We start from the raw sequence: 25,370 nt of genomic DNA, 5'->3' as shown, positions 1-25,370 counted from the left end.
CTTGGTAGTGAGTGTTGAAAACGAGGACAGAGTATACTTATGCGCTACGCGCTTCAGCACTCGGCTGTCCTGCTCTGTGAGCTTGTGTGGCCTACCACTTCGCGGCTGAGCCGTTGTTGCTCCTAGACGTTTCCACTTCACAATAACATCAGTGCCACGTTGAAAGTCACTGAATTCTACTGCCAATGTTTGTTTATGGAGATTGCATGGCTGTGTGCTCGATTTTAAACACCGGCCAGCAACAGGTGTGACTGTTTTTGAAGGCATGTCCACATATTTTTGTATATACAGTACCAGTCAAAAGTTTGGACACATACTCATTCAACAGTTTTTCTTAGTTTTTACTATTTTCTACATGGTAGAATAATAGAGAAGACATCAAAACTATGAAATAACATATGTAATCATGTAGTAACCAAAAAATTGTTAAGCTAACCAAAATATATTTTATGTTCTTCAAAGTCGCCACCCTTTTGCCTTGACAGCTTTACACAATCTTGACATTCTCTCAACCGGCTTCACCTGGAATGCTTTTCAGGTTCCCACATTTTCTGAGCACTTGTTGGCTGCTTTTCCTTCACTCTGTGGTCCAACTCATCCCAAACCATCTCAATTAAGGTTGAGGTCGGGTGATTGTGGAGGCCAGGTCATCTGATACAGCACTCCATCACTCTCCTAGGTCAAATAGCAACCAAGGGGTGTGTTGGGTCATTGTCCTGTTGAAAAACAAATGATAATCCTACTAAGAGCAAACCAGATGGGATGGCATATCGCCGCAGAATGCTGTGGTAGCCATGGTGGTTAAATGTGCCTTGAATATTATTATTTTTTTTAAACAACTGAGTGTCACCAGCAAAGCACCCCCACACCATCACACCTCTTCCATGCTTCACGGTGGGAAACACACATGCCGAGATCATCCGTTCACCTACTATGCATCTCACAAAAACACGACGGTTGGAACCAAAAAAAGCACACCTGTTAATTGAAATGTATTCCAGGTACCTACCTCATGAAGCTGGTTGAGAGAATGCCATGATTGTGCAAAGTTGTTATCAAAGCAAAGGGTGGCTACTTTGAATAATCTCAAATATAAAATATATGTTCATTTGTTTAACACTTTTTTTGGTTACTACATGATCCCATAGGTGTTATTTCATAGTTTTGACATTTTTACAATGGAGACAGTAAAAGTAAAGAAAGACCCTTGAATGGGAAGGTGTGTTCAAACTTATACACACACAAACAAACACGAGACGTGTGGCAGGGTCTACAGTCAATCACAAAAAGAAAACCAGTCACGGACATTGATGTCTTGCTTCCAGACAAATTAGACAACTTCTTTGCTCGCTGAGGACAATGCAGTGCCACTGACACAGCCCCCTACTAAAGCCTGTGGGCTCTCCTTCACCGTGGCCAACGTGAGTAAAACATTTGAACGTGTTAAACACTCGCAGGGCTGCCGGCCCAGACGGGCATCCCTAGCCGTGTCCTCAGAGCATGCGCAGACCAGCTGGCTGGTGTGTTTATGGACATATTCAATCTCTCCCTATCCCAGTCTGCTGTCTCCTCATGCTTCAAGATGGCCAACATTGTTCCTGCTCCCAAGAAGGCAAAGGTGACTGAACTAAATGACCATCTCCTGTAGCACTCACTTCTGTCATCATGAAGTGCTTGGAGAGACTAGTCAAGGATCATATCACCTCCACCCTACCTGTCACCCTACACCCACTCCAATTTGCTAACCGCCCCAATAGGGCCACTGACGATGCAGTCACCATCACACTGCCCTATCCCATCTGGACAAGATGAATACCTATGTAAGAATGCTGTTCATTGACTACAGCTCAGCATTTAATACCATAGTACCCTCCAAACTCGTCATTAAGCTCGAGACCCTGGGTTTCGACCCCGCCCTGTGTAACTGGGTCCTGGACATTTGACGGGCCGCCCCCAGGTGGTGAGGGTAGGTAACAACATCTCCACCCCGCTGATCCTCAACACTGGGGCCCCACAAGGGTGCCTTCTCAGCCCTATCCTGTACTCCCTGTTCACCCATGACTGCGTGGCCATGCAGGCTTCCAACTCAATCATCAAGTTTGCAGAAGACTACAGTGGTAGTGAAGACTACAGTGGTAGTGAGAAGACTACAGTGGTAGTGAGGGCCCACAGAGTATGGTGTCAGGAAAATAACCTCTTACTCAAACAAAACAATCCACATCGACAGGACAGTAGTGGAGAAGGTGGAAAGTTAAGATCCTCGGCATACACATGACGGACAAACTGAAATGGTCCACCCACACAGACAGTGTGGTGAAGAACGCGCAACAGCACCTCTTCAACCTCAGGAGGCTGAAGAAATTTGGCTTGTCACCTAAAACTTTTACAGATGCACAATCGAGAGCACCCTGTCGGGCTGTAACACCACCTGGTACGGAAACTGCACCACCCTCAACTGCAAAGCTCTCCAGAGGGTAGTGAGGTCTGCACAACGCATCACTGGGGGCAAACTACCTGCACTCCAAGACACCTACAGCACCCAATGTCACAGGAAGGCCAAAAAGATCATCAAGGACAACAACCACCCGAGCCACTGCCTGTTCACCCCGCTACCATCCAGAAGGCGAGGTCAGTACAGGTGCATCAAAGCTGGGACCGAGAGACTGAAAAACAGCTTCTATCTCAAGGCCATCAGACTGTTATAAACAGCCGTCACTAACATAGAGAGGCTGCTGCTAACATACAGACTCAAATCTCTGGCCACTTTAATAAATGGACTTAATAAAAGGTAGCACTAGTCATCTTAAAAAACACCACTTTAATGTTTACATACCCTACATTACTCATCTCATATGTATATACTGTTCTATACCATCTACTGCATCTTGCTTATGCCGTTCGGCCATCACTCATCCATATATTTATATGTACATATTCTTATTCATCCCTTACATTTGTGTGTATAAGGTAGTTGTTGTGAATTTGTTAGATTACTTGTTAGATATTACTGCACTGTCGGAACTAGAAGCACAAGCATTTCGCTACACTCGCGTTAACATCTGCTAACCATGTGTATGTGACAAATAAAATGTGATTTGATTCGACTTCCGAGCCTTCGGAAAGTATTACGACCCCTTGACCCTTTCTAAAATAGATTTTTTTTTAATCCTCAATCTACACACAATACCCCATTATAACAAAGCAAAAACAGATTTAGAAATGTTTGCCAATTTATTACAAATAGGAAAACGAGAAATACCTTATTTACATAAGCATTCAGACCCTTCGCTATGAGACTCGAACTTGAGCTCAGGTGCATATCCTGTTTCCATTGATAATCCATGAGATGTTACTACAATTTGATTGGACATGATTTGGGAAGGCACACACCTGTCTATATAAAAGATCCCACAGTTGACAGTGCATGTCAGAGCAGAAACCAAGTAATGAGGTTAAAGGAATTGTCCGTGGAGCTCCGAGACAGGATTCTTTCGAGGCACAGACTTGGGGAAGGGTAAAAAAACAATTCTGCAGCATTGAAGGTCCCCAAGAACACAGTGGCCTCCCATCATTCTTAAATGGAAGAAGTTTGGAACTACCAAGATTCTACCTAGAGCTGGCCGCCAGGCAAAACTGAGCAATCGGGGGAGGCCGGTCAGGGAGGTGACCAAGAACCCAATGGTCACTGACAGAGCTCCAGACTTTCACTGTGGAGATGAAGGTGAAGGTTTTCCACCTTCCAGAAGGACAACCATGTCTGCAGCACTCCACCAATCAGGCCTTTATGATAGAGTGGTCAGACAGAAGCCACTCCTCAGTAAAAGGCACATGACAGCCCGCTTGGAGTTTCCCCAAAAGGCACCAAGACACGAAGACCGTGAGAAACAAGATTCTCTGGTCTGATGAAACCAAGATTGAACTCTTTGGCCTGAATGCCAATAATCACTTTTGGAGGAAACCTGGCACCAACCCTATGGTGAAGCATGGTGGTGGCAGAATCATGCTGTGGGGATGTTTTTCAGCGGCAGAGACTGGGAGACTAGTCAGGTTTGAGGAAAAAAATGAACAGAGCAAAATACAGAGATCCTTGATGAAAACCTGCTCCAGAACACTCAGGACCTCAGACTGGGGCGAAGGTTCACCTTCCAACAGGACAACGACCCTAAGCACACAGCCAAAGGCTACGCAGTAAAGTCTCTGAATGCCCAGCCAGATCCCGGACTTGAACCCGATCGCACATCACGACTGTCTTGGTGTGTTCGGACCATGATAGTTTGGTCATGTGGTGTGTGTCACCAAGGAACTTGAAGCTCTCGACCCGCACCACTTCACCCCCATAGTTGTGAATGGGGGTGTGTTAGGCCCTCCTTTTCCTGTAGTCCACGATCATCTCCTTTGTCTTGCTCATGTTGGGGGAAGAGGTTGTTGTCCTAGCGCCACACTGCCAGGTCTCTGACCACCTCCCCATAGGCTGTCTAATCATTGGTAATCAGGCCTATCACCATTGTGTTGTCAGCAAACTTGTGTGGGAATACAGTCGTGGGGAAACACGGAGTACAGTAGGGGACTAAGCACGCAGGGGCCCCCGTGTTGAGGATCAGCGTGGCAGATGTGTTGTTACCTACCCTTACTACCTGGGGGCAGCCCGTCAGGAAGTCCAGGATCCAGTTGCAGAGGGAGGTTTTTAGTCCTAGGGTCCTTAGCTTAATGATGAGCTTTGTGGGCACTATGTGGTTGAACGCTGAGCTGTAGTCAATGAACAGCATTCCCACATAGGTGTTCCTTTTGTCCAGGTGTGAAAGGGCAGTGTGGAGTGTGATTGAGATTGCATCATCTGTGGATCTGTTGGGGTGGTCTAGGGTTTCTGGCATGACAGTGTTGATGACCAGCCTTTCAAAGCACTCCATGGCTATCAATGTGAGTGCTACTTGGCGGTAGTCATTTAGGAAGGTTACCTTTACTTTCTTGGGCACAGGTACTATGGTGGTCTGCTTGAAACATGTTGGTATTACAGAATCAGGCAGGGATAGGTTGAACATGTCAGTGAAGACACTTGCCAGATGGTCAGCACATGCTCGGAGTACACGTCCTGATAATCCGTATGGCCCTGCGACCTTGGGAATGTTGACCTGTTTAAAAGGTCTTGTTCACATCAGCTTACAGAGAGTGATCACACAGTTGTCCGGAACAGCTGGTGCTCTCATGCATGCTTCAGTGTTGCTTGCATCGAAGCGAGTATAAAAAGACATTTAGCTCATCTGGTAGGCTTGCGTTACTGGGCAGCTCACGGCTGGGTTTTCTTTTGTTGTCCGTAATTGTTTGCAAGCCCTGCCACATTTGATGAGCGTCAGAGCCAGTGTAGTAGGATACAATCTTAGTCCTGTATTGTCACTTTGCCTGTTTGATAATTTGTCTGAGGGTATAGTATATCTCTTCATAAGCCTCCGGATTTGTGTCCCGCTCCTTGAAAGCGGCAGCTCTAGCCTTTAGCTTGGTGCGGATGTTGCCTGTAATCCATGGCTTCTGGTTGGGATATGTACGGTCACTGTGGGGGATGATGTCGGCGATGCACATACTCAATGCCATTGGATGAATCCCGGAACATATTCCAGTCTGTGCTAGCAACAGTCCTCTAGCATCGCATCTGTGTCATCTGACCACTTCCGGATCGCTGATATGTCCTGCTTAATTTTTTTTGTAAGCAGGAATCAGGATGAAATTATGGTCAGATATTACAAAATGGAGGGCGAGCTTTGTATGTGTCTCTGCGTGTGGAGTGAAGGTGGTCTAGAGTTTTAGCGCCCCTTGTATTTCCCTTTCTTCATGCGAATGAAGGGGATTTGGGCCTCGTCTGGGAGCAACATTATCTCCTTCCTGTCAGACTCATTAAAGAAAAAAAAAAAAGAAAAAAAATTGTCCAGGTGGAGATGAGTAAATCGCTGGTCTGATGTCCAGAAGCTCTTTTCAGTCATGAGAGACAGTAGCATCAACATTATGTACAATTAATAAGTTAAAAACAATGCTAAAAACAAATAAAACACAAAATTGAACAATTGGTCAGGAGTAAAACCCCTCCGACGCCATTATTTTTTTTTTTACATATGGACTTTTATTGCTCATGAGTTATGAAAAAAAAAAAATCAATATAGCTAGCAGAGGGCTCAAAAAAAAAGTGCTTTACATGACTTTTCCAAGGACGACAACGCACATTTAAATCAAACTTGTTTATTGCATTATTGGACAGCAGTATAGCATGATAAACACAAAACAAGATTAACCTTAAATAAAAATGAAACATAAACATGTTAAACCACAGGGTTCCATAGGCTAGGCGAATAAGGCAGCTACGAGCTTTTTTTCAGTCAAAGTTAATGTGCCAAAGGTTGGTACATATCGTCACTGTCTGAGAATCATCTCATCTCCTAAACAAACTTTTCAGGAAATTCAAAAAAAAAAATATATATATATATATATATATATTTTTTTTATCCATATTTTTCTGCTTAATGAACATACAATTATGCAACTTCCATTTTGAATAGCTTCTTGATCCGAGTCATGAAATGTTCAGAGTAGATTGAGAGTTACTGCTTTCAATAGAATGAAAACAAATAATAATAATAATAATAATAATAATAATAGTGTTACGGGGTTATCAGACAGCGACATGTTTGTCCTTTCTGTAGCCTCAGATTCATAACTAGCCAATGGAAGAGTCGACGCTGAAAGTGCATTAATTTAAACAATTTGGACACATGACCTGATTCTAATTCGACTACAAGTAAATGGTAGGAGATTTGGCATGGTTTATGTTACCAAAGACAGAAGACTGTCTCAAGAGGTGGAAGTAGTCAGATATATTATATTCAATATCGCCATGTAGGAAAAATGGGTTGTGTTTTTCCCCTTATTCAAAAAATGATAATGATTTTTATTTTTTATTGTTTTGAGGTAAAAGATCACATTAAAACAGTACTTATTGACAAGTTCAAAGTCTGGAATTAAAACTAAAATGAAAAATCCTAAATAATAAAAAGTCATCTTTAAAAAGAAATTAAACAAACCCGAATCCCTTTCATTCTAGTGAATATATTGCAATGAAAAATCCCAACAAACTAAATGAGCTGTTATCTACTACTGTAAGTAGACTAAATGGAATATATATATATATATATATATATATATATATATATATATATATATATATATATATATATATATATATATATATATATATATATATATATAAAATACATAGAAATGAAAGGGTCTAAGAAGGGTGAAATGACAAAGTGATAAAGGCTCTGAAACGAATCACTCCGTTGACACAAAAGGCAATGTTAACCATTTGGCTAAGGAAATGGCTTCCGAGGTACTGTGCAGCAAGGCGGAGTCATGTTTATAAGGCTTTATGGTGCTAAATTAAATCTTATTGGTAGATCATGGAGGCCACAATCTTTACAAAAAAAAAAAGTGTTGTTTTTGCAGCAACTCAAGCGATCTGAAAACTGAGCAATCTTGTTGTTTGACACAGTATGATCTTGAGTGAAACCAAAAATCGATCTCCATGTCTCAGACACGTATTGCGACGCAGCATAAAAGGCTTGTCAGCTAACAGGTACAGGCGAAGGAACTTCATACAGAACCTGAAATAAAATTCAGCCACAGGTTTATGTTGGTTTTGTTAATCCCAAAATCCAGGTATTCATGTATTAAAAAAATCCTTTTGTGGGGGGGAGCATTGGAAAAACATTAGCGCAGTTGCCGATCGCGGTTAAATTTGGCTGGAAATAGAATCAACTACCACACCACCAAGCTAGTGGACATCCCTTGGAAGGGAATATCTCCCCCCGGGACTCCATAGGCTTGGTGTAACACAGCAGTGTGTGTGATTGAGAAAGACGAGAGTGTGTGTGGCGGGAAGACTAGCAAGACATTCACTGTTTGGAGGGGAACGGTGCAGCCCCGAAAGGATCCAGCTCTACTGGCTGTGACGGCTGTTGTTCAGGCCCAGGGTGCTCCACCAGTTCTGTGAAGGGTACCGCTCCAAAGTCATCCATGATGTTCCCATCCCCAAACGCATCATGGAGGGAGCTAGTCCGAGGCCTGCCATTGGCCGAACCCATGTCTGCCCTGCTGTCCCCCAGAAGACCTTGGTACTGGTTAAGTCGGCTGCCATCCTGAGGACCAAAGGGATTGGCTCCGAAGGGGTCGACCTCATGAGGAAGGCTAGGCAGGGAAGCCCCTTTGTCTTTGTCGGTGTCTGCTATCGTTACGCCACCGACGCCGATGTTCTCCTTGGAGTCTGAGGTGCTGAGGAACTCGTTGGAGCTCTGGGAGTCCCTCCTGCCGACCTTCTTGTGCCGGCGGACGCGCTCGGGGGTTCGGAAGCTGGGCTTGTTGTTCTTGCGACCGCCAGTGGGCGTGCCGTGGTGGCGCTTGCCATTGCTGCCACCGCTGGTGCCACCAGAGAACTTCCTCTGACGTGAGGACAACTTCTGGAGGCTACGCTGCTTCAGCCTCTGCTGCTGGGGGCTGAGAGAATTCTCGAAGGCTGGACGGAAGATGTCCTCGGCACTCCTGGAGGTGGTTGGTGGCAGACCCGTGGGGCCGGGCTGGAAGGGAGAGAAGCCGAACGGGTCGATGCTTTCAGGGGACACCGGCGGAGTCCGACCCATAGAGAAGTCGCTGCTTCCAGTCTTGCCAGATTTGGAGAGGTTCCGGCTGAACGGAGCCTTAGTGAAGACGTCTAACTCGTCCACGGTCTGGCTGGGCTGGTTGACTATGGCCTCCTGGCTCACCTGTCTGAAGGGAGCCGCGGAGAAGATGTCTGCTGTTGGAGCTGCCGCTGGAGGAAAGAAGGGCACAGCACCAAACACATCCTCACCAAACACGTCCACAATGCCACCGACACAAGGGGAAGCTCTAACAGCCACCACACCAGGTGACTCGGGAGGCGTAATCGTGATTAGTGTGTCTTCTAACTCCAATCTCGGACTTCCCTCATGGGTGGCAGTAGCCACGCCTCCTTTTAGCTTCCTAGTAAGTCCTTCCTTAACCTTCCTGGGTTCATAGTCTGAGTCGGAGCTGTGTTTGTCATACTCTTCCTCAGCCTCTGAGTCCATCAGCAGAGGCCTATGTCCCAGCATCTCCGTTTCCTCCAAATCTTCCAGTTCGTTGAAGAACTCTCTGTGCTCGTTGTTCAGACCTTCGTCGTCCTCCGGGTCGTCTTCCTCCTCGCTGCTCTTAGGGGAAGGAGGATCTGACTCAAAGTCACTGTCTGATTCGTCAACACCTGGTTTACGAGTCGTTTGTGAACCGCCAATAGGAGAGTTTCTCCTCCTACTTGGTTTGTGCTCCTTTGCCACCGGAGGTTGCAGCACTTCCTCAAGGGCTGGCTGGCCCACAGGAACAGGTACGGGGGCACCGACTGGGTTACTGAGCTCTTCAATAGGCTGATCAGTTATCACCACCACACTAGAACCTGTTGGATTGAAGCAGACAAGAGAATGTTGTTAAAAGTAAATTACCGGTACCAAGAAGCCTATGTCAGTAACCAAATATTGCAAAAGTAGTCATCACCCTTGGTGTTTTTCCTATTTTGTTGCATTACAGCCTGTAATTGAAATGGATTTTTATTTGGATTTCATGTAATGGACATACACAAAATAGTCCAAATTGGTGAAGTCCAAAAAAATGGTTTCAAGAAAAAATAAAAATAAATGAAAAGTGGTGCGTGCGTGTATTCACCCCCTTTGCTATGAAGCCCCTAAATAATATCTGGTGCCACCAATTACCTTCAGAAGTCACATAATTAGTTCAATAACGTCCACCGGTGTGCAATCTAAGTGTCACATGATCTCAGTATATACACACACACACCTGTTCTGAAAGGCCCCAGAGTCTGCAACACCACCAAGCAAGCGGCACCATGAAAACCAAGGAACTCTCCAAACAGGTCAGGGACAAAGTTGTGGAGAAGTACAGATCAGGGTTGGGTTATAAAAAATATCTGAAACTTTGAACATTCCACAGAGCACCATTAAATATATTATTATTAAAAAATGGAAAGAACAACAAACCCGCCCACAAACTCACAGACCAGGCAAAGAGGGCATTAATCAGAGAGGCAACAGAGAGACAAAAGATAACCCTGAAGGAGCTGTGTCGTGGAAATTTCCTCTATTTACCAAATCATGAGAGCAAACCACACACAAGTCAGAGTTAGTTATCACAAAGTCCATCTTTAATTATATGAGCGCTATCACAACCCTGTGACTCTCAGATCAATTCAGTGTCTATCAATGAATTTTCTGAGACTCCCTCACACATTTCAACTGAGATCCTTTATAGCAAAAGACACATAGTGAGACAGCATAGGCATAATTTATCGTTCAGCTTTGTCTCCTAAACTATGTTATTTTCTCAAACTCGGAACCATAAACCAATCCTCCATATCAACAGGCATATATCAAATCCATCCTATCTTGACAAGATCACAGAGACACACTGACTGGCACACAGCCATTGTGGAGCCAAGAGATACACGCTTGACCTCTCCCCTCTCTCCGGCCCAAGCAACTTAGTCTTGACAGAGAACAGATACTGCAACCCCGCCACAGTATTATACAAAAATAACATTCTGATGAGAAGTAACTTACAAACATATGATGAATATAAAACATCTTACCTATGTTACCAACCAATACTGATTAGTCCCCAACAGCTGCAAAGCTCCACAGCATAAATTGGAGTATCTGCCCATAAGACCACATTAAGCCATAACACTCCACAGAGCTGGGCTTTACAGAAGAGTGGCCAGAAAAAAGCCACTGCTTCAAGAAAAAAATTTGCAAACACATTTGGTGTTTGCCAAAAGGCATGTGGGAGACTCCCCAAACATTTGGAAAGTGGTACTCTGGTCAGATGAGACTAAAACGGAGCTTTTTGGCCATCAAGGAAAACACTGTCTGGCACAAACCCAACACCTCTCATCACCCCGAGAACACCATCCCCACATTGAAGCATGGTGGTGGCAGCATCATGCTGTGGGGATGTTTTTCATTGGCAGGGACTGGGAAACTGGTCGGAATTGAAGGAATGATGGCGCTAAATACAGGGAAATTCTTGAGGGAAACCTGTTTCAGTCTTCCAGAGATTTGACACTGGGACGGAGGTTCACCTGCCAGCAGGACAATGACCCTAAGCATACTGGTAAAGCAACACTCGAGTGGTTTAAGGGGAAACATTTAAATATCTTGGAATGGCCTAGTCAAAGCCCAGACCTCAATCCAATTGAGAATCTGTGGCATGACTTAAAGACTGCTGTACACCAGCAGAACCCATCCAACTTGAATGAGCTGGAGTAGTTTTGCCTTGAAGAATGGGCAAAAATCCCAGTGGCTAGATGTGCCAAGCTTATAAAGACACCTCAAGAGACTTGCACCTGTAATTTGCTCTACAAAGTATTGACTTCGAGGGGGGGGGGGGGGGGGTGAATAGTTATACACACAAGATGTTTGTCTTATTTCTTGTTTTTTTCACAATTAAAAATATTTTGCATCTTCAAAGTGTCAGGCAACAAAATAGAAATTGGGGATTGACTTTCGCAAGTCACTAAACTCATATTGTCTACGTTTTCTGTAACATTTTATTTGGTGCATGGATTTAAGATACATTTGGAAAAAATTGAATTGTTCATAACAGTTTATTTCAATTGACTGAAATCCTTCCCAGAAGAGTGGAGGCTGTTATATCTAATTAAGTTTTTCCAAGGAGGAATGGGAAAAAAATTCAGTCTCTCGATGTGCAAAACTGATAGAGACATACCCCAAGCGACTTACAGCTGTAATCGCAGCAAAAGGTGGCGCTACAAAGTATTAACTTAAAGGGGCTGAATAATTTTGCACGCCCAATTTTTCAGTTTTTGATTTGTTAAAAAAGTTTGAAATATCCAATAAATGTTGTTCCACTTCATGATTGTGTCCCACTTGTTGTTGATTCTTCACAAAAAAAATACAGTTTTATATCTTTATGTTTGAAGCCTGAAATGTGGCAAAAGGTCGCAAAGTTCAAGGGGGCCGAATACTTTCGCAAGGCACTGTATATATAAATAAAAGTATACACAAAAGTATCTTAAATAACTAATCTAGATTGTTTGTTAGAATGACTCCAAATAACCAATTCACATTTACAGAGCAGGAAGTGACTCCATAATAGATAGAGGTCTTTCCACTGCCACCAAACCAAATGTAGCTGTCCGTAGCTAATGAAGAGAAATACTCGCACGAGTTACGAGTTACATTCGCACGATAAAAATACCTCTTACCATACTATTAGGAGAAACATCGTGTAACATTCTACCGATCATTATTAAGGGGGGGGGGGGGGGGTTGGGCTGTAGCTAGAATACACCTCTGTGGTAAAAGTCCAACCATAAAATAATAAAACACATTTGAGGCAAATCTCCTTAATTAACAGGGCTTTTGAGACTGAAGGCCACTGAAAACTATATATCAACATGGAGAGTTTCAAATTAGTTTAATTAAGATAAATATAATTACAAAATGTCAACAACAACAAAAAATATATATCAACGGTCACACATTTAGCAGTTCTCACTGCTAGTTTGTGACAACAACAAAAAACATCACTACTTTTACCATCCTCTTCATCAACAAGATGTGTTACACACCAACTGTCCGGCTCTAACTTGCTAACAATTATATATTCCATCTGACCATTGAAATCCTCTGTTGTTGCAGCAAAAGACTGCAGTTACGCAACACGGCCTGTATTCACAAAGCATCTAAGACTAGGTTGTGCTGATCTAGGATCAGTTTTGCCTTTTAGATCATAATGAATAATCCTTTATTGTCGGGGTGGGGGGGGGGAAGAGGTGTGTGAACCTGATCTTAGATCAGCACTGCTGCTCAGATTTCACAACATCTTGGGTTTATTAGGGTTTATGTGCGACAGAACAGTGTGGTTTGGACTACAGAAGAGAGGGTACCCCCATACTAAGGTGTTGGAGCAGGACAGGAAGGGGACTTGCCTGCACTAGACAGGAAGGGGGAGGAGCCAAACAGGTCTTCAGGGGTGATTGGCTGCAGCGGTCGGTCTGCCTCCTGGCTACTGGTTCTCTCCAGAGGTTTACCTGTTAAGACAGAGAGGGGAGAGAGAGAGGTGGCCGTTAGAGAGGGGAGAGAGAGAGGTGGCCGTTAGAGAGGGGAGAGAGAGAGGTGGCCGTTAGAGAGGGGAGAGAGAGAGGTGGCCGTTAGAGAGGGGAGAGAGAGAGGTGGCCGTTAGAGAGGGGAGAGAGAGAGGTGGCCGTTAGAGAGGGGAGAGAGAGAGGTGGCCGTTAGAGAGGGGAGAGAGAGAGGTGGCCGTTAGAGAGGGGAGAGAGAGAGGTGGCCGTTAGAGAGGGGAGAGAGAGAGGTGGCCGTTAGAGAGGGGAGAGAGAGGTGGCCGTTAGAGAGGGGAGAGAGAGAGGTGGCCGTTAGAGAGGGGAGAGAGAGAGGTGGCCGTTAGAGAGGGGAGAGAGAGGTGGCCGTTACTAGTTGAAGATCTATCTAAAAAAAATTGTAGATGGAATAGTAGAGGTAGGGGGGGGGGAGGTAAAAGTCGGGACACTTGCTTGCTCTGAGGAGGTCGAACTCTCGGTCCAGCAGCTCCTCCTCCGTCAGTTTGGAGAAGTTGTCCTCTCCGAAGGGGTTCCATCGGGACATGTCAGGAGGGTGGCTCTGGGGGGTGACCAGGCTCTGGGGAGGAGGGGTGGTCACCTTGAAGTCCACCAGAGGGCTTCTACTGGGGTACAAGGGGCAGAGAGGAGAGAGAGAGAGAGGCAGGAGAGAGAGAGAGAGAGAGAGGCAGGAGAGAGAGAGAGAGAGAGAGAGAGAGAGAGAGAGGCAGGAGAGAGAGAGAGAGAGAGAGGCAGGAGAGAGAGAGAGAGAGAGAGAGGCAGGAGAGAGAGAGAGAGAGGCAGGAGAGAAAGAGAGAGAGGCAGGAGAGAGAGGCAGGAGAGAGAGGCAGGAGAGAGAGGCAGGAGAGAGAGGCAGGAGAGAGAGGCAGGAGAGAGAGGCAGGAGAGAGAGGCAGGAGAGAGGCAGGAGAGAGAGAGAGAGCGAGAGAGAGAGCGAGAATTACTTGTGGTGTCTGTTACTAACCGACACATTACATAGATATTGCAGTAAAAACCCAGTGGAGGTTAAGTAGGTCGAGGGATGTTACCTGGTGTTAGTGGCTGGAGGCTCCACGGGGGACATAGTCCCAGGCACAGGCCCAGCAGGGTTATAGGAGCCCTGAGGAAGCTGACACTCCAGAGGATAGGGCTGCTGGGTGGGGTGTTGATGCTGTTGCTGTGCAAAAGCCCGTTGGTACTGGTGCATCTGCCAGGGAGAAGGGAAGGCGGAAACTAACGGTGACAGACGATCATAGACACATTTCATTTGATCAATAGGAGTCTAAATCAAAATGGGAGAACTACCACTGGGAGGTATCAGCAGCAAAATGGTTTTTAGATACTATAATTAAAAAGTTGAAAAACTGCAAGTGATTGACCTGGAATATGCAATGTTGTTGTTGTGGAATGCAACGACACAGTTTTTAACAGGGCAGGGGGCCAAGATAGTAAACGGTTTCATGACATGTCCAAGATGCCCTTAAAAAAAAAAACAGCACAGAAACAAGACTCTCTGCCAAGATTTCCAAGTGCAAAACAGAAGTGTTACTTCATAGTAAACTTCACACCCCCCAAAATCCTGTTGAGTTACCCTCTGTGGCCAAACACCAGCCCTCCACAAACATACTTGTTAAGACAGAGGTACTTTTAGCTTGTTTTCCACTCAACGGTTACCATCGGTTACCATCGGTTACCATCTGCTTCATTTCAGCAGGAATCTGCTCCGTCCACACAGTCAAGAGAGGGTGAACTCCACTGTGTGTGTATGTATGTGTGTGTGTGTGTGTGTCGCCGTGTTTGTCTGTTATACTGACCACTGAGTGTTTAAGAAACATTAGAAAATATGTTATTTATATATAAATGTTGGAGCATATTAACCCACGAGGGTGACTGAAAGATGAACGAGGTTCACACTCCAGTCCAGTCTTGCGTGATGTATCGTTGTGTTGTCTCTACCTTCGTGCCCTTTGTGCTGTTGTCTGTGGCCATTAATGGTTGTACCCTGTTTTGTGTTGCTACAATGTTGTTATGTTGTGTTGCTCCCATGCGGTGTCGTCTTAGGTCTCTATTTATGTAGTGTTGCTACCATGCTGTGTTGTTACCATGCTGTGTTGTTGTAGGTCTCTCTCTATGTAGTGTTGTTACAATGTTGTGTTGTTGTAGGTCTCTCTATGTAGTGTTGTTACCATGCTGTGTTGTTGTAGGTCTCTCTCTATGTAGTGTTGTTACCATGCTGTGTTGTTGTAGGTCTCTCTCTATGTAGTGTTGCTACCATGCTGTGTTGTTGTAGGTCTCTCTCTATGTAGTGTTGCTACCATGCTGTGTTGTTGTAGGTCTCTCTCTATGTAGTGTTGCTACCATGCTGTGTTGTTGTAGGTCTCTCTCTATGTAGTGTTGCTACCATGCTGTGTTGTTGTAGGTCTCTCTCTATGTAGTGTTGTTACCATGCTGTGTTGTTGTAGGTCTCTATGTAGTGTTGTTACCATGCTGTGTTGTTGTAGGTCTCTATGTAGTGTTGCTACCATGCTGTGTTGTTGTAGGTCTCTCTATGTAGTGTTGTTACCATGCTGTGTTGTTGTAGGTCTCTTTATGTAGTGTTGTGTTGTTACCATGCTGTGTTGGTGTAGGTCTCTATGTAGTGTTGTTACCATGCCTGTGTTGTTGTAGGTCTCTCTCTATGTAGTGTTGTTACCATGCCTGTGTTGTTGTAGGTCTCTTTATGTAGTGTTGCGTTGTTACCATGCTGTGTTGTTGTAGGTCTCTCTCTATGTAGTGTTGTTACCATGCTGTGTTGTTGTAGGTCTCTCTCTATGTAGTGTTGTTACCATGCTGTGTTGTTGTAGGTCTCTCTCTATGTAGTGTTGGTACCATGCTGTGTTGTTGTAGGTCTCTTTCTATGTAGTGTTGTTACCATGCTGTGTTGTTGTAGGTCTCTCTCTATGTAGTGTTGTTACCATGCCTGTGTTGTTGTAGGTCTCTTTATGTAGTGTTGTGTTGTTACCATGCTGTGTTGTTGTAGGTCTCTCTCTATGTAGTGTTGTTACCATGCTGTGTTGTTGTAGGTCTCTCTCTATGTTGTGTTGTTACCATGCTGTGTTGTTGTAGGTCTCTATGTAGTGTTGTTACCATGCTGTGTTGTTGTAGGTCTCTATGTAGTGTTGCTACCATGCTGTGTTGTTGTAGGTCTCTATGTAGTGTTGTTACAATGCTGTGTTGTTGTAGGTCTCTCTCTATGTAGTGTTGTTACCATGCTGTGTTGTTGTAGGTCTCTCTCTATGTAGTGTTGTTACCAAGCCTGTGTTGTTGTAGGTCTCTCTCTATGTAGTGTTGTTACCATGCTGTGTTGTTGTAGGTCTCTCTCTATGTAGTGTTGTTACCAAGCCTGTGTTGTTGTAGGTCTCTATGTAGTGTTGTTACAATGCTGTGTTGTTGTAGGTCTTTCTCTATGTAGTGTTGTTACAATGCTGTGATGTTGTAGGTCTCTCTCTATGTAGTGTTGTTACAATGCTGTGTTGTTGTAGGTCTCTCTCTATGTAGTGTTGTTACCATGCTGTGTTGTTGTAGGTCTCTCTCTATGTAGTGTTGTTACCAAGCCTGTGTTGTTGTAGGTCTCTCTCTATGTAGTGTTGTTACAATGTTGTGTTGTTGTAGGTCTCTCTCTATGTAGTGTTGTTACCATGCTGTGTTGTTGTAGGTCTCTCTCTATGTAGTGTTGTTACCATGCTGTGTTGTTGTAGGTCTCTATGTAGTGTTGTTACCATGCTGTGTTGTTGTAGGTCTCTCTCTATGTAGTGTTGTTACAATGTTGTGTTGTTGTAGGTCTCTCTCTATGTAGTGTTGTTACCATGCTGTGTTGTTGTAGGTCTCTCTCTCTATGTAGTGTTGCTACCATGCTGTGTTGTTGTAGGTCTCTCTCTATGTAGTGTTGCTACCATGCTGTGTTGTTGTAGGTCTCTCTCTATGTAGTGTTGCTACCATGCTGTGTTGTTGTAGGTCTCTCTCTATGTAGTGTTGTTACCATGCTGTGTTGTTGTAGGTCTCTATGTAGTGTTGTTACCATGCTGTGTTGTTGTAGGTCTCTCTCTATGTAGTGTTGTTACAATGTTGTGTTGTTGTAGGTCTCTCTCTATGTAGTGTTGTTACCATGCTGTGTTGTTGTAGGTCTCTCTCTCTATGTAGTGTTGCTACCATGCTGTGTTGTTGTAGGTCTCTCTCTATGTAGTGTTGCTACCATGCTGTGTTGTTGTAGGTCTCTCTCTATGTAGTGTTGCTACCATGCTGTGTTGTTGTAGGTCTCTCTCTATGTAGTGTTGTTACCATGCTGTGTTGTTGTAGGTCTCTATGTAGTGTTGTTACCATGCTGTGTTGTTGTAGGTCTCTATGTAGTGTTGCTACCATGCTGTGTTGTTGTAGGTCTCTCTATGTAGTGTTGTTACCATGCTGTGTTGTTGTAGGTCTCTTTATGTAGTGTTGTGTTGTTACCATGCTGTGTTGGTGTAGGTCTCTCTCTATGTAGTGTTGTTACCATGCCTGTGTTGTTGTAGGTCTCTTTATGTAGTGTTGCGTTGTTACCATGCTGTGTTGTTGTAGGTCTCTCTCTATGTAGTGTTGTTACCATGCTGTGTTGTTGTAGGTCTCTCTCTATGTAGTGTTGTTTCCATGCTGTGTTGTTGTAGGTCTCTCTCTATGTAGTGTTGGTACCATGCTGTGTTGTTGTAGGTCTCTTTCTATGTAGTGTTGTTACCATGCTGTGTTGTTGTAGGTCTCTCTCTATGTGGTGTTGTTACCATGCCTGTGTTGTTGTAGGTCTCTTTATGTAGTGTTGTGTTGTTACCATGCTGTGTTGTTGTAGCTCTCTATGTAGTGTTGTTACCATGCTGTGTTGTTGTAGGTCTCTCTCTATGTAGTGTTGTTACCAAGCCTGTGTTGTTGTAGGTCTCTATGTAGTGTTGTTACAATGCTGTGTTGTTGTAGGTCTCTCTCTATGTAGTGTTGTTACAATGCTGTGTTGTTGTAGGTCTCTCTCTATGTAGTGTTGTTACCATGCTGTGTTGTTGTAGGTCTCTCTCTATGTAGTGTTGTTACCATGCCTGTGTTGTTGTAGGTCTCTTTATGTAGTGTTGTGTTGCTGCCATGCTGTGTTGTCGTCGTCGTCGTAAATAAGAATTTGTTCTTAACTGGCTTGCCTAGTTAAATAAAAGTTGGTTGCCAATTGCCATATAAAATCCACAGAAGAATGCCACGCGGTGTTGACAGAAAACTAACTGAATACTAAGTTTCCTCTTCAATCTGTGGATTTAATTGCCGGGAATAGAGATCAAAACGATTCTGTGACTACAAAAAACAGGTCAAAATACTGGAAAAGATCCACACACAAAAAAAAAACAACACTAAGCACATTTCAGGTAAAATTACAACCACCCAATGTTTATCTTCCAGCAACAGCTAGCTAGCTAGCTAGCTAGCTAAAATGTCCATGAATGTTTGTTTTCGACCTGTCCCCAAATGAAAACGTGACCCGAAAACGTGACCTGCGTGTCACGAATGTGTCTGGTGGGGATTCGACCAACAACATGGAGGCAGTTCGATCAGCATTTGAAAGTTGAGAAGAGCCACAAAAAGGCTGAATTTCCTTTATAAAAAGCCAAATTAGACAATGGACGTGGCTCTTACCATGGCTGCGTAGTGAGTCTGTTGTTGCTGATTCATGGGCTGCATCATCATCATCGGTTGTTGGAGCAGGGCCTGCTGCTGCTGCTGTTGGAGTAGCTGTTGGAGCTGGATCGACTGCTGAAGGGCCTGCTGGTACTGTTGAAGGTACAGAGATAGTTTAGATTTCTCTAGATGATATAGATTTCTCTAGATGATATAGATTTCTCTAGATGATATAGATTTCTCTAGATGATATAGATTTCTCTAGATGGGATATATATATATATATATATATATATATATATATATATATATATATATATATATATATATATATATATATATATATATATATATATATATATATATATATATATATATATATATATATATATATATATATATATATATATATATATATATATATATATATATATATATGAAACTCCTGTCCAAGAGGGGTCAACATGACTATTTCATGGTCTGGCTGAGAAATCGAAGCTGCGTTTACTTTGTTAATATGAACTGTTTATAATGGGAGAATAGCTTCAAGACGTGCACTTATTTCCCTTTTAGACAATTCTGAAACCCTACACTTTTGTTTTTAATTGTAATGTTTTAAAACTAGACTGGCTGAAACTACTACTCCTATCTATCTCTATAACTATCTCTATATCTATCTCTATATCTATCTCTATAACTATCTCTATAACTATCTCTATAACTATCTCTATATCTATCTCTATAACTATCTCTATAACTATCTCTATAACTATCTCTATATCTATCTCTATATCTATCTCTATAACTATCTCTATAACTATCTCTATAACTATCTCTATATCTATCTCTATCTCTATAACTATCTCTATAAGTATCTCTATAACTATCTCTATAACTATCTCTATATCTATCTCTATAACTATCTCTATAACTATCTCTATAACTATCTCTATAACTATCTCTATATCTATCTCTATATCTATCTCTATAACTATCTCTATAACTATCTCTATATCTATCTCTATCTCTATAACTATCTCTATAAGTATCTCTATATCTATCTCTATATCTATCTCTATATCTATCTCTATATCTATCTCTATAACTATCTCTATAACTATCTCTATATCTATCTCTATATCTATCTCTATAACTATCTCTATAACTATCTCTATAACTATCTCTATAACTATCTCTATAACTATCTCTATATCTATCTCTATATCTATCTCTATAACTATCTCTATATCTATCTCTATATCTATCTCTATATCTATCTCTATATCTATCTCTATAACTATCTCTATAACTATCTCTATAACTATCTCTATAACTATCTCTATAACTATCTCTATAACTATCTCTATATCTATCTCTATAACTATCTCTATAACTATCTCATAACTATCTCATAACTATCTCATAACTATCTCTATAACTATCTCTATAACTATCTCTATAACTATCTCTATAACTATCTCTATAACTATCTCTATAACTATCTCTATAACTATCTCTATAACTATCTCTATAACTATCTCTATAACTATCTCTATAACTATCTCTATAACTATCTCTATAACTATCTCTATAACTATCTCTATATCTATCTCTATAACTATCTCTATATCTATCTCTATAACTATCTCTATAACTATCTCTATAACTATCTCTATATCTATCTCTATATCTATCTCTATATCTATCTCTATAACTATCTCTATAACTATCTCTATAACTATCTCTATATCTATCTATCTATCTATATACATCCCATCCATCCATCCATCCATCCATGTTAGATCATGTGGCTCTCTGTACAGTTCAGGACAACCCAGGGACAGCCCGTCACCTTGCAGGGCGGTATTAGTAGTAGTGGGTGGAGCAGCTTTGACACCGATTTTGTGTTATGTTGCAAAACGTTTTTTGGGGGGTTTGTTGGCTGCTACAGTGTCATCGTGTGAGGGTGACTCAGTAGTACCTGAAGGTATTGGAGCTGCTGTGGATGGACAGGGTGACTCAGTAGTACCTGAAGGTATTGGAGCTGCTGTGGATGGACAGGGTGACTCAGTAGTACCTGAGGGTATTGGAGCTGCTGTGGATGGACAGGGTGACTCAGTAGTACCTGAAGGTATTGGAGCTGCTGTGGATGGACAGGGTGACTCAGTAGTACCTGAAGGTATAGGAGCTGCTGTGGATGGACAGGGTGACTCAGTAGTACCTGAAGGTATTGGAGCTGCTGTGGATGGACAGGGTGACTCAGTAGTACCTGAGGGTATTGGAGCTGCTGTGGATGGACAGGGTGACTCAGTAGTACCTGAGGGTATTGGAGCTGCTGTGGATGGACAGGGTGACTCAGTAGTACCTGAGGGTATTGGAGCTGCTGTGGATGGACAGGGTGACTCAGTAGTACCTGAGGGTATTGGCGCTGCTGTGGATGGACAGGGTGACTCAGTAGTACCTGAGGGTATAGGAGCTGCTGTGGATGGACAGGGTGACTCAGTAGTACCTGAAGGTATTGGAGCTGCTGTGGATGGACAGGGTGACTCAGTAGTACCTGAGGGTATTGGAGCTGCTGTGGATGGACAGGGTGACTCAGTAGTACCTGAAGGTATTGGAGCTGCTGTGGATGGACAGGGTGACTCAGTAGTACCTGAGGGTATTGGAGCTGCTGTGGATGGACAGGGTGACTCAGTAGTACCTGAGGGTATTGAAGCTGCTGTGGATGGACAGGGTGACTCAGTAGTACCTGAGGGTATTGGAGCTGCTGTGGATGGACAGGGTGACTCAGTAGTACCTGAAGGTATTGGAGCTGCTGTGGATGGACAGGGTGACTCAGTAGTACCTGAGGGTATAGGAGCTGCTACAGTGTCATGGTGTGAGGGTGACTCAGTAGTACCTGAAGGTATTGGAGCTGCTGTGGATGGACAGGGTGACTCAGTAGTACCTGAAGGTATTGGAGCTGCTGTGGATGGACAGGGTGACTCAGTAGTACCTGAAGGTATTGGAGCTGCTGTGGATGGACAGGGTGACTCAGTAGTACCTGAAGGTATTGGAGCTGCTGTGGATGGACAGGGTGACTCAGTAGTACCTGAAAGTATTGGAGCTGCTGTGGATGGACAGGGTGACTCAGTAGTACCTGAAGGTATTAGAGCTGCTGTGGATGGACAGGGTGACTCAGTAGTACCTGAGGGTATAGGAGCTGCTACAGTGTCATCGTGTGAGGGTGACTCAGTAGTACCTGAGGGTATTGGAGCTGCTGTGGATGGACAGGGTGACTCAGTAGTACCTGAAGGTATTGGAGCTGCTGTGGATGGACAGGGTGACTCAGTAGTACCTGAAGGTATTGGAGCTGCTGTGGATGGACAGGGTGACTCAGTAGTACCTGAAGGTATTGGAGCTGCTGTGGATGGACAGGGTGACTCAGTAGTACCTGAAGGTATTGGAGCTGCTGTGGATGGACAGGGTGACTCAGTAGTACCTGAAGGTATTGGAGCTGCTGTGGATGGACAGGGTGACTCAGTAGTACCTGAGGGTATTGGAGCTGCTGTGGATGGACAGGGTGACTCAGTAGTACCTGAGGGTATTGGAGCTGCTGTGGATGGACAGGGTGACTCAGTAGTTAGTACCTGAAGGTATTGGAGCTGCTGTGGATGGACAGGGTGACTCAGTAGTACCTGAAGGTATTGGAGCTGCTGTGGATGGACAGGGTGACTCAGTAGTACCTGAAAGTATTGGAGCTGATGTGGATGGACAGGGTGACTCAGTAGTACCTGAAGGTATTAGAGCTGCTGTGGATGGACAGGGTGACTCAGTAGTACCTGAGGGTATAGGAGCTGCTACAGTGTCATCGTGTGAGGGTGACTCAGTAGTACCTGAGGGTATTGGAGCTGCTGTGGATGGACAGGGTGACTCAGTAGTACCTGAAGGTATTGGAGCTGCTGTGGATGGACAGGGTGACTCAGTAGTACCTGAAGGTATTGGAGCTGCTGTGGATGGACAGGGTGACTCAGTAGTACCTGAAGGTATTGGAGCTGCTGTGGATGGACAGGGTGACTCAGTAGTACCTGAAGGTATTGGAGCTGCTGTGGATGGACAGGGTGACTCAGTAGTACCTGAAGGTATTGGAGCTGCTGTGGATGGACAGGGTGACTCAGTAGTACCTGAGGGTATAGGAGCTGCTACAGTGTCATGGTGTGAGGGTGACTCAGTAGTACCTGAAGGTATTGGAGCTGCTGTGGATGGACAGGGTGACTCAGTATTACCTGAGGGTATAGGAGCTGCTACAGTGTCATGGTGTGAGGGTGACTCAGTAGTACCTGAAGGTATTGGAGCTGCTGTGGATGGACAGGGTGACTCAGTAGTACCTGAGGGTATTGGAGCTGCTGTGGATGGACAGGGTGACTCAGTAGTACCGGAGGGTATTGGAGCTGCTGTGGATGGACAGGGTGACTCAGTAGTACCTGAAGGTATTGGAGCTGCTGTGGATGGACAGGGTGACTCAGTAGTACCTGAAGGTATTGGAGCTGCTGTGGATGGACAGGGTGACTCAGTAGTACCTGAAGGTATTGGAGCTGCTGTGGATGGACAGGGTGACTCAGTAGTACCTGAAGGTATTGGAGCTGCTGTGGATGGACAGGGTGACTCAGTAGTACCTGAAGGTATTGGAGCTGCTGTGGATGGACAGGGTGACTCAGTAGTACCTGAAGGTATTGGAGCTGCTGTGGATGGACATGGTGACTCAGTAGTACCTGAAGGTATTGGAGCTGCTGTGGATGGATAGGGTGACTCAGTAGTACCTGAAGGTATTGGAGCTGCTGTGGATGGACAGGGTGACTCAGTAGTACCTGAAGGTATTGGAGCTGCTGTGGATGGACAGGGTGACTCAGTAGTACCTGAAAGTATTGGAGCTGCTGTGGATGGACAGGGTGACTCAGTAGTACCTGAAGGTATTGGAGCTGCTGTGGATGGACAGGGTGACTCAGTAGTACCTGAAGGTATTGGAGCTGCTGTGGATGGACAGGGTGAAGTGGATCCTGTTGTTGCAGACGCAGGTCCCCAGGCTGCAGCTGCTGGAGGACCCTGTTGGCTGTCTGTGGCGCCACCGGCTGCCCACTCCCTGGGGTGGTCGCTATGATAAAAGCGCAGAGATATTTCATTGTTCATTTTGTAATAAAAAAATAAAAAAAACAGAACATTTGTCTCCTTTTCTGTCGACCTAGTATCGCAAAAAGCCGCCTGATGCCGGAAGCTTACAGTCATCGGTGCACAGATATTTTAAAGTAAATCAAATGTTCATTGGTCGAGTACACATATTTTCACGTTTCCGTAGGAGCAGCGAAATGCTTGTGTTTCTAGCTCCAACAGTAATACCTAGCTAAATTCTTGTGTTTCTAGCTCTAACAGTAATACCTAGCTAACTGCTTGTGTTTCTAGCTCTAACAGTAATACCTAGCTAACTGCTTGTGTCTCTAGCTCCAACAGTAATACCTAGCTAACTACTTGTGTCTCTAGCTCCAACAGTAATACCTAGCTAAATTCTTGTGTTTCTAGCTCCAACAGTAATACCTAGCTAACTACTTCATGTCTAGCTCCAACAGTAATACCTAGCTAAATGCTTGTGTTTCTAGCTCCAACAGTAATACCTAGCTAAATTCTTGTATTTCTAGCTCCAACAGTAATATCTAGCTAAATGCTTGTGTCTCTAGCTCCAACAGTAATACCTAGCTAACTGCTTGTTTCTCTAGCTCCAACAGTAATACCTAGCTAACTGCTTGTTTCTCTAGCTCCAACAGTAATACCTAGCTAACTGCTTGATTCTCTAGCTCCAACAGTAATACCTAGCTAACTGCTTGTTTCTCTAGCTCCAACAGTAATACCTAGCTAACTGCTTGTTTCTCTAGCTCCAACAGTAATACCTAGCTAACTGCTTAATTCTCTAGCTCCAACAGTAATACCTAGCTAAATTCTTGTATTTCTAGCTCCAACAGTAATACCTAGCTAACTGCTTGTGTTTCTAGCTCCAACAGTAATACCTAGCTAACTGCTTGTGTTTCTAGCTCTAACAGTAATACCTAGCTAAATGCTTGTGTTTCTAGCTCCAACAGTAATACCTAGCTAACTGCTTGTGTCTCTAGCTCCAACAGTAATACCTAGCTGAATGCTTGTGTTTCTAGCTCCAACAGTAATACCTAGCTAAATGCTTGTGTTTCTGGCTCCAACAGTAATACCTAGCTAAATGCTTGTGTTTCTAGCTCCAACAGTAATACCTAGCTAACTGCTTGTTTCTCTAGCTCCAACAGTAATACCTAGCTAACTGCTTGTGTTTCTAGCTCTAACAGTAATACCTAGCTAACTGCTTGTGTTTCTAGCTCTAACAGTAATACCTAGCTAACTGCTTGTGTCTCTAGCTCCAACAGTAATACCTAGCTAACTACTTGTGTCTCTAGCTCCAACAGTAATACCTAGCTAACTGCTTGTTTCTCTAGCTCCAACAGTAATACCTAGCTAAATGCTTGTCTCTAGCTCCAACAGTA

At 43.9% G+C, this 25,370-nt stretch overlaps 1 protein-coding gene across 4 annotated transcripts in view; it reads right to left on the bottom strand.

The window, feature by feature from the left end:
* Positions 1-6,209: 6,209 nt before the first annotated feature.
* bmp2k (BMP2 inducible kinase) overlaps positions 6,210-25,370 on the bottom strand; it is a 99,542-nt gene continuing 80,381 nt past the window's right edge. For 3 of the 4 annotated variants that reach the window (XM_036979244.2, XM_090236873.1, XM_090236872.1), the window contains exons 11-16: positions 23,826-23,965; positions 18,853-18,987; positions 14,229-14,386; positions 13,637-13,806; positions 13,055-13,156; positions 6,210-9,484 (exon numbers count right to left, since the gene is read on the bottom strand). In XM_036979244.2, coding sequence (XP_036835139.2) covers positions 7,938-9,484; positions 13,055-13,156; positions 13,637-13,806; positions 14,229-14,386; positions 18,853-18,987; positions 23,826-23,965 — 2,252 coding nt within the window. In that variant the 3' untranslated portion in view covers positions 6,210-7,937. The remainder of the gene's footprint in view (positions 9,485-13,054; positions 13,157-13,636; positions 13,807-14,228; positions 14,387-18,852; positions 18,988-23,825; positions 23,966-25,370) is intronic. The other variant, XM_036979245.2, reaches the window with a different exon arrangement.

The sequence above is a fragment of the Oncorhynchus mykiss genome, chromosome 6, assembly GCF_057628025.1.
Source record: "Oncorhynchus mykiss isolate SJ-2025 chromosome 6, ASM5762802v1, whole genome shotgun sequence".
NCBI lineage: Eukaryota > Metazoa > Chordata > Actinopteri > Salmoniformes > Salmonidae > Oncorhynchus > Oncorhynchus mykiss.
The sequence above is the reverse complement of the archived record's forward strand: the minus strand, read 5'-3'. Positions and strand labels throughout refer to the sequence as shown.